Here is a 9,346-nt window from a genome sequence, read left to right on the forward strand (position 1 = left end):
AACAAGGGTACCTCTGGTTCGTGGTACAGAACTGTCAATATCAGTTTCAGACGATGCCGTTTGAATTATCCACGGCACCCCGGGCCTTTTACCAAGGTAATGGCCGAAAAGATGTTTCTTCAAAGAAAAAAGGCATCTAAATTATCCCTTACTTGGACGATATCCTGAAAAGGGCAAGTTCCAGAGAACAGTTGGAGGTCGGAAGAGCACTATCTAAAGTAGTTCTACGACAGCACGACTGGATTCTAAATATTCCAAGAATCGCAGCTGTTTTCCGACGATACGTCTGCTGTTCCTAGGAATGATTCTGGGCATAGTCCAGAAAAAGGTGTTCCTCCGGGAGGAAAAAGCCAAGGAGTTATTCGACCTAGTCAGAAACCTCCTAAAACCAGGCCAAGTATCAGTGCATCAATGCACAGGAGTCCTGGGAAAAATGGTGGCTTCTTACGAAGCGATTCCATTCGGCAGATCTCAGGGGATTTGCTGGACGAATGGTCCGGATCGCATTTTCAGATGCATCAGCGGATAATCCTGTCTCCAAGGACAAGGGTGTCTCTTCTGTGGGGGCTGCAGAGTGCTCATCTTTTAGAGGGCAGCACACTCAGCATTCAGGACTGTGTTCTGGGGACCACGGATACCAGCCTGAGAGGCTGGGGAGTAGTCACACAGGGAAAAAATTTCCAAGGAAGTGTGGTCAAGTCTGGAGACTTCTCTCCACATGAATATACTGGAGCTAAGGGCAATTTACAATGCTCTGAGCCTAGGAAGACTCCTGCTTCAAAGTCAACCGGTGCTGATCCAGTAGGACATCATCATGGCGGTCGCCCACGTTATCAGACGGGGCGACACAAGAAGCAGGAGGGCAATGACAGCAAGGATTCTTCGCTGGGCGGAAAATCATGTGATAACACTGTCAGCAGTGTTCATTCCGGGAGTGGGCAACTGGGAAGATTTCCTCAGCATAAATGAATTCCACCCGGAAAAGTGGAAACTTAATCTGGAAGTTTCCACATGATTGTAAACCGTTGGGAAAGACCAAAGGTGGTTATGATGGCGTCCCACCTGAAGCGCCAGGTCAAGAGACACTCAGGCAATAGCTGGGACGCTCTGGTAACACCGTCGGTGTACCAGTCGGTGTATGTGTTCCATCCTCTGCTTTTCATACCCAATGTATTGAAAATGATAGGAAGGAGAGGAGTAAGAACTATACTCGTGGCTCCGGTTTGGCCAAGAAGGACTTGGTTCCCGGAACTTCAAGAGATACTAAGAAGGGTCTTGATTCGGCAAGAACCGTGTCTGTTCCGGGACTTACCGCAGCTGCGTTGACGCCAAGGCGGGTGAACGCCGGATCCTAAGGGAAAGAGGCATTCCGGAAGAGGTCATCCCTACCCTGGTCAGAGCCAGGAAGGAGGTGACCGCACAACATTATCACCACTTAGGTGAAAATATGTGCCAGGGTGTGAGTCCAGGAAGGCTCCACGGAAGAATTTCAACTAGGTTAATTTCTACATTTCCTGCAAACAGGAGTGTCTATGGGTCTCAAATTGGGTCCATTAAGGTTCAAATTTCGGCCTGTTGATTTTCTTCCAGAAAGAAATTGGCTTCAGTTCCTGAAGTCCAGAAGTTGTTAAGGGAATACTGCATATACAGCCCCTTTGATGTCTCCAGTGGCACTGGGCGATCTCAACGTAGTTTTGGGATTCCTAAAAAATCACATTGGTTTAAACAACTCAAATCTGTGGATTTGATATATCTCACATGGAAAATGACCATGCTGTTGGTCCTGGCCTCGGCCAGGCGAGTGTCAGAATTGGCGGCTTTATCTCACAAAGCCATATCTGATTGTCCATTCGGACAGAGCAAAGCTGCGGACTCGTCCCCAGTTTCTCCTTAAGGTGGTGTCAGCGTTTCACCTGAACCAGCTTATTGTGGTACCTGCGGCTACTAGGGACTTGGAGGACTCCAAGTTGCTGGATGTTATCAGGGCCCTGAAAATATAGTTTCCAGGTTGGCTGGAGTCAGGAAATCTGACTTGCTGTTTATCCTGTATGCACCCAACAATGCTGGGTGCTTCTGCTTCTAAGCAGTCGATTGCTCGTGGGATTGGTAGCACAATTCAACTTGCACATTCTGTGGCAGGCCTGCCACAGTCTAAATCTGTTAAGGCCCATTCCACAAGGAAGGTGGGCTCATCTTGGGCGGCTGCCCGAGGGGTCTCGGCATTACAACTTTGCCGAGCAGCTACGTGGTCGGGGGAGAACACGTTTGTAAAATTCTACAAGTTTGATACCCTGGCAAAAGAGGACCTGGAGTTCTCTCATTCGGTGCTGCAGAGTCATCCGCACTCTCCCGCCCGTTTGGGAGCTTTGGTATAATCCCCATGGTCCTTTCAGGAACCCCAGCATCCACAAGGACGATAGAGAAAATAAGAATTTACTTACCGATAATTCTATTTCTCGGAGTCCGTAGTGGATGCTGGGCGCCCATCCCAAGTGCGGATTATCTGCAATACTTGTACATAGTTATTGCTAACTAAATCGGGTTATTGTTGTTGTGAGCCATCTTTTCAGAGGCTCCGCTGTTATCATACTGTTACCTGGGTTCAGATCACAGGTTGTACAGTGTGATTGGTGTGGCTGGTATGAGTCTTACCCGGGATTCAAAATTCCTCCCTTATTGTGTACGCTCGTCCGGGCACAGTACCTAACTGGAGTCTGGAGGAGGGTCATAGGGGGAGGAGCCAGTGCACACCACCTGATCGGAAAGCTTTACTTTTTGTGCCCTGTCTCCTGCGGAGCCGCTATTCCCCATGGTCCTTTCAGGAACCCCAGCATCCACTACGGACTCCGAGAAATAGAATTATCGGTAAGTAAATTCTTATTTTTTATTTTATCGTTTCAAAGATGAACAGAAGAAACAACAAAAAGAAACAGTACATAGTAAGGGAGCAAATTAGCTAAGTGGTGAGAACGGTAACTGAATTTTAGGTCGACAGCACTTAGGTTGACACTCATTAGGTCGGCCACTATTGGCCCACATGCATTAGGCCGACATGGACAAGGTCAACATAGAAAAAGGTCGACATGAGTTTTTCCTCAATTGACAATTTTGTTGACTTTTTTCCATGTCGACCTTGTCTATGTCGACCTAATGACCGTGTCGACCAATAGGATTCCATGTCAACCCTAAGACCCAGACCCGGTGAGAACAGTAAACAAAGCAATTGCAAGATGCAAATCCAAAGCAATAATTATGGAATAATGTTACCTATTTAGTAGGGCAATGTACATAGAAGGAAAAAAGAAGAAGAAGAAAACATGGTGGGTTGGGATGTCCGATAGTATAACACTAGAAACAGTAGGTTTGCGGGCCTGCTGCGCTCAGCACGCTGCGGGCTCGGTGGCAACCTGCAGTCACCACAGGTTCTATTCCTACTCTGTGGGTGTCGTGGGCACCCCCGAGTTGGAATAGTCCCTGTTGGACGGCATGCCGACCGTCGGGATTGTGAGGGTGCGGGACGTAGGGGAGTTATTGTGACCGGCTGTCTCCTGACCGCCGGTCACATAACTGCATCCCGATTTTGTCAAGCACTCACCACAGAGTTTTTAATGTAGTCTTCTAAGGCGGTCTGTTGGCTTGCTAGTCACAAATGCTGTATGAAAAGAAGATTTTGGTATTGCAGTGGAAAAGGATTCTGCAATGTATAACATGAACATTGCTCATGGTTGTAAATTAGACTGAGCAGTTGTTAGTTGGAGAGCTTAATTGTTGTAATGTTTAAGCATTATGTTATGTAGTTATGGTAATATTGCTATACTCTGGTGTTTGTTTTTTTTAGATTGACCTTTTAAAACAAAAAAGCCTTTTGCTGGAGATAACTGGTAAACTGACTGAAGGATTAGTAAATGGGAAGAAAGCCATGGTAAAATCTTTAAACCCATCAGGCAAAAAAGACAAAACGGATCACCTATTTAGAAATGAGGAGAATGACCCATTGTTGAAGATTGAAGAGAACACAACACATCAGAAGAGCAGGGAAAATCTAGAGATGGACATAGAGCGAGATCGGTTGTCAGGGGTGACTACAGTTCCTAGTTCTGGGCAAGGACTGCCACACAAAGACCTGAATAACAGGACTGGGTGGCCTTACTTCCAAGAAGTTTTCATGATGTCGGCCATAAACGGAGAAGAAATTGAGACATTAAAGGTAAAGAACACTTATCCACCTCCCCTTACTTGCAAATGGAGTACATGGAAATATAGGCCAATATGTCAGAGGCTGTCAGACTTTAGGACTCAGTAGATCAGAAAGCTTTTACAGTAGATCACTAAGTAGGCTCAATTGCACAACAGGCGCAAGCCCAAAAGTGATGGGGGTGTGGGGACTGTCTCACCAGAATTAGTCATTGGCCTCCACAGGAAGAAACACATTGAGCCCCACAGAAAAATACACACACACAATTAAATTGCCCCAGACCCCCCATAGAGACTGACCTGCCAGAGAGAGAAGCTCCCAGGTCCTCCCTGTTTTTGGCCATGACAGTCCAGCAGCAGCCTCAATGAAGATTCCAGAGAACTGGGCGTGCAGACGGGATGGTGGTCTGCTGCAGTTGCCACCATACCTGCCAGTCTTGATTGCCCAGGGGCCCGGCGTCAGCCACACTGTGCTCCCAAGCGGGCCTGTTCTCTGATACCCCCTTAAACCGGCTTTCTGGCTGCGGCACCTGTGTAATGGAGGCTGTCACATGTGCCTGCCTCAGCCAATTAGAATCCGTAGCAAGATTGATATAGTGGCTGTCATGACTTTGGGAGGGAACCAGAGGATATTTTGGAACCCAATCCTACGGCTCTGTGAGCAAGCAGTGCTGACCATCATGCCTCCAATTACAAGGGGAGGCAGCTTTTTCAAGGAGCAAGCAAAAAACGCTGATGTGTGCACGGGAAAGTCAGGAGTTTAAAGTATTTTAACTTGAAAAGGCCACAAAAAAAAAAGGCGTACCAGACACATGAATGCACTGCTGCTGTGTGACGTTATTCCCTTGTGTTTGTTCATCACATAATGGGGAGAAAACATACATTTGCAAAAGCTGCTTTATTGAGGGACATAAGACAACAGGCAGTGTTTAGCCTTGCAGCCACGGCAGTAATATGCAATTACAGTTGTACACCAGGCAGATATATGCACTTTATGCCATGCAACTATGTAGGTGCTTGTCCTTTCCCTGTTTCAGAAGTATCTAATGAGTCTCGCCAAACCCGGAGACTGGGAATTTCATAGCGAGGTTGTTACTACCCAGTCACCGCAGGAAATCTGCAACAATGTTATCCGAGAGAAGCTACTAGAGTATTTGCCGAAAGAGATACCTTACAATATCACCCAGGTAAGCCACTACAGCTATTATATGGAAATTGCATTATTCTAAAGGGGATTTTTCAATAAGATAATAAAGTATTTTGTTGGTGAAAAATGTTGACACCGGTCCTGTCCTCCCTTCACTTACCCAGTGGCCAAATGTGTTTTGTCTTCCAAAAACATTTATATAATCCTACTGCTTATAACTGGATACAGTTATCTGGCCAACCGCCGATCACAGTACCGAGCCGGGATCCCGCTCGCTCAATAGCCCGCCGGTCAGCATGCCGACCAACAGGGATTATTCCCACTCGTGGGTGTACACAACACCTATAGTGTGGGAATAGAACCTGTGGCCGAGCCCGCAGCGTAGTGAGCGTATGGTGGCCGGCGGTCTCCTGGCAGCTGGTCACACAAACTCAACCCCCTTATAACAGTGTGATAATCCTATTTGTTGTACTGAAATGTAGTTAGAATTTGTAATACATTTGAAACCTGAAGCTAATGGTTTGTTTTGCTTTTGTCTTCACATATTTTACTCCATGCACCTAAAGCTCGTCTGAGACTACATAGGTATAGAGAACGCTGTCAGCGGCGGTTTTCTCATCATGTAATGTACTATTTCATGGTACAGAGAGCCGCAATGCCATGACATATGCAGAATCCATGCTCTTTATGACATCTGCAGATGTACGCTGTAGATAATACGAGTCTTATCATGGTTTTATTCATACAATATTTCAATACGTAATTGAGCATTATTTTGATGCTTTGAATTACCTATTCTACATAGCTGATAAGTGACCACTACTTCTGGATTTATTTTTTTGAAACCAACAATGTACTTTTACCTTTGTTAGGGTGTTTGGTGTATGCAGATCATTATACTGCTAGATCTTATGATGGAATGTCGGGAACTCTCACCTTGTTTCTATAAACCTTTCATTATAGATCACAGAATTCTGGGAGGAAGGTTCTGGCGGGGAACTGGTTATTAAGCAGACATTACTAGTGCCAAAAGAGAACCATGTGGTGAGTAGTTATTCAAAATGTTAAGATTAGCTGTACAAAAGTAGACAACCTGTCTTTACAGATAATACCATGGGCCGGATGTAATGGTGCCTGAGTTCAGAGGTCGAGCGGGATGCAGCCCGAACGTTGACGTTTTTTAAAAGGGGCAATCGCTTACAAGGCAAAATCATGCCTTGTAAGTGATTGCCCCTTTAAAACAATTTCCGAGTTCGGCCAGCATCCCGCACGGCCGCCGGACTCTGGCGCCATTACATCTGGCCCCATATCGCTCAGGCTGGTGTGGTATTCTGGCCATGTCTGAGGTTACCTGGTTGTGGTTGGTATATGATCATCATACATGAAAAGTGGTAACAGTATGCAGCACTGACATGATAGATGTTATATGGCCGGCCCAAATATCCTTCCCATCCTATACAATTGTAGCTGGTAGTTGGGAAAGTGGCTACTGTAATTGTCAGTAGCCACTTCAAAATGATTGGAATCATTATTAGTGGCTTAATATAGTGGGTTTGGTGTTGGTTCTATGGGTCATTGAGGTTAAATAATTTCACCTAATGCTCTACGTACTGTAAAATATATGGATATTGGCAGTCACCATGGTGTTTTGTGACCATGTATTTGCCTTTTCACAGAAACTTGTCATTGGCGCTGGTGGGGAGCTGATTGGCAGGATTGCAAATGAGGCTGGACGCGATTTAATGGACGTTTTCTTCTGTGATGTCCAGTTACGGCTTTCAGTGAAGTTTAAGAAGTGATGGAGAACACATTATTTATCATTTCACTATTATCAGCCAAGCGCTCTTGGCTTATTAGCCTGGACTGGAAACACTGCCAGTTTGCTGAGCGATTGCAGCAGGCTTTGTGATACATTAAGAAGCTCAAGCTGGAAGCAAGCATTTTATTCTTTTACATGTGGGAAGCCGTATTCACAAAACTTTGTGCTGCGTGACACACAGGGTTATCCTTACAGGACAGTGGGCAGGAGACCAAATAATTCTGTACAAATAAAGTCTTTTTATAATATACTCCTCATCTGTTCATGTAGTATGTCCTCTTTTTTTTTTTTTTTTTTTTCTTGGACTTGGGGTAGTTTAGTTTATTCTTATTGCTGGTCTGTAGAGGGCGCAAGTGGCCTGTGGTCTTCTAATAGGAGGAAGCAGATTGTGAGGTCCAAAGGGAAGCATGAAGTGTACTATTCAGCTCAAAGCTCAGTGCCAGTAGCTTATGGTTAGTCTCCAGGCAGGAAGAATTGAGGAAGGAGTTTGAAGGGATCCTGTAGTTATAGTGCGGATTTTAAAGTTTTAGCAATATTAAATAACACGGTCATTAGAAAAATTAACATTAAATAATTGAAAGCTTCTTGCTCATTTCCCCCACTATATAATATAAATAAATATCTATAAAAATGTTTTCATCAAATACAACACTTTTATTTGGATAGACAGATGTGTCCTCATACACTATTGCCGTAGTCACGCCAAACATCCCTTCTCGGCACATCAGATCCCGTTGACCAGGTCCCAAGTGCCCTGTGTCTTTTTTGTGCATATTTTTGCTTAAATGTACATCTTAATCGCAATGCGCTGCAACAAAACCGCTTCAGGAGACTGCAGTGATTTATTTTCTATGCAACTTTGTACATCTGTGTGCGACGGAGTCTGAATCTATGAAGTGCTATGTACATTGCAGCATCTGTTGTGCTTCGTATATAGATTCATACTCTGTCACACACTGGTATACAAGTGCTCGCTCCCGCCAGGTATCTGGCGCTACATGGCGTATTAAGGCTAGAAGTAGGAGGACACATTTGATTCTAGCACACTTCATTTCCTGCATCTTGGCCTCAATTCACATTTACATTTGCTAATCTGCATCTTGACGCGTCCTAATGATGTGTGTCCTGCTGTAGAATTGGTAAATAGAGTCCAGTTATTTACGTGACTGGGATGCCACCTTTTACATGAAGTTTTAAAATAAGCATTTTTTTGTATTACTTTTTGGAAGTGTGTATTACATTGATAACTAACACACATACCAGCCTTACTATAGGGTGAATCTTCCCCATTTGTTAACGCGTGCAAAACTGCTTTCACCATTTATGTAAATTAAATTTGTGTGTGCTGAAGTTCCTGTACTACGACTACTAGAGCATTAGATGCCCATCTTGGGGTCATAATACTTTGCAGAGCCCAATGGAGAATAGTGAGCGTTGTCCTGCCAGTACATAGGATGGTAACATATAGTTTCCTTTCATGGACACAATATTTATGTATGCCTGACTGAGCAATGCGCAACTTAGTGTATAAGACAGTGACTGTAGTAGGTATGTGTGTGTATATGTGTGTGCGTGTGTGTGTGTATATGTGGGGGTATATATATATATATATATATATATATATATATATATATATATATATATATATATATATATATATATATATATATATAATCTTTTTAACACACATGAAATGTAACTGTTGTGCAATTATCTGTACCGCTCAGATGTGTGGCCGTTACATTTAAGAAAACCGTAGGAGACATAGCAGCAAGCTGTAAGAAAAAAACAAAACGTGTATGTGTTTGCACACTAACTATACAAGTATACAAGACTTATTTTTTATTTTTATCAAAAAGTTCTTGATAAGCCATATGGTGTTGCAGTGAATAGCTTATCAAGGCAATGAGCAATAGGAGTTTGTATTTGCTCCACCCTAACCAGCTACTGATCACGTACATCTTTGTCTGTCGCGTTCTGATTAGAAGTTGCTGCATGTGAGAAACCGGTGTTGGCGATGTATGGAGGAAAAACAACTGGCATCAGTAGTTGCATTTTTCATATGTAGTTCTCTGGGGGTATGGGACTCTGGGTCGACAGAGTGTGTAGGTCGACACCTATTGGCCGACAGTGGCTAGGTCGACATGGCTATTATGTCGACATTAAAAAAGGTTGACATGAGTTTT

General features: G+C 44.1%; 1 protein-coding gene across 1 annotated transcript in view; it reads left to right on the top strand.

Moving 5' to 3' along the window:
* Positions 1 to 7,410, top strand: part of ERAL1 (Era like 12S mitochondrial rRNA chaperone 1) — an 84,987-nt gene extending 77,577 nt beyond the window's left edge. The window contains exons 8-11 of the mRNA XM_063955898.1: positions 3,839 to 4,207; positions 5,232 to 5,381; positions 6,305 to 6,385; positions 7,018 to 7,410. Of these exons, the coding sequence (XP_063811968.1) occupies positions 3,839 to 4,207; positions 5,232 to 5,381; positions 6,305 to 6,385; positions 7,018 to 7,140 (723 nt within the window). The 3' untranslated portion in view covers positions 7,141 to 7,410. The remainder of the gene's footprint in view (positions 1 to 3,838; positions 4,208 to 5,231; positions 5,382 to 6,304; positions 6,386 to 7,017) is intronic.
* Positions 7,411 to 9,346: the final 1,936 nt, after the last annotated feature.

The sequence above is a fragment of the Pseudophryne corroboree genome, chromosome 2 (genome assembly GCF_028390025.1).
Source record: "Pseudophryne corroboree isolate aPseCor3 chromosome 2, aPseCor3.hap2, whole genome shotgun sequence".
Taxonomy (NCBI): domain Eukaryota; kingdom Metazoa; phylum Chordata; class Amphibia; order Anura; family Myobatrachidae; genus Pseudophryne; species Pseudophryne corroboree.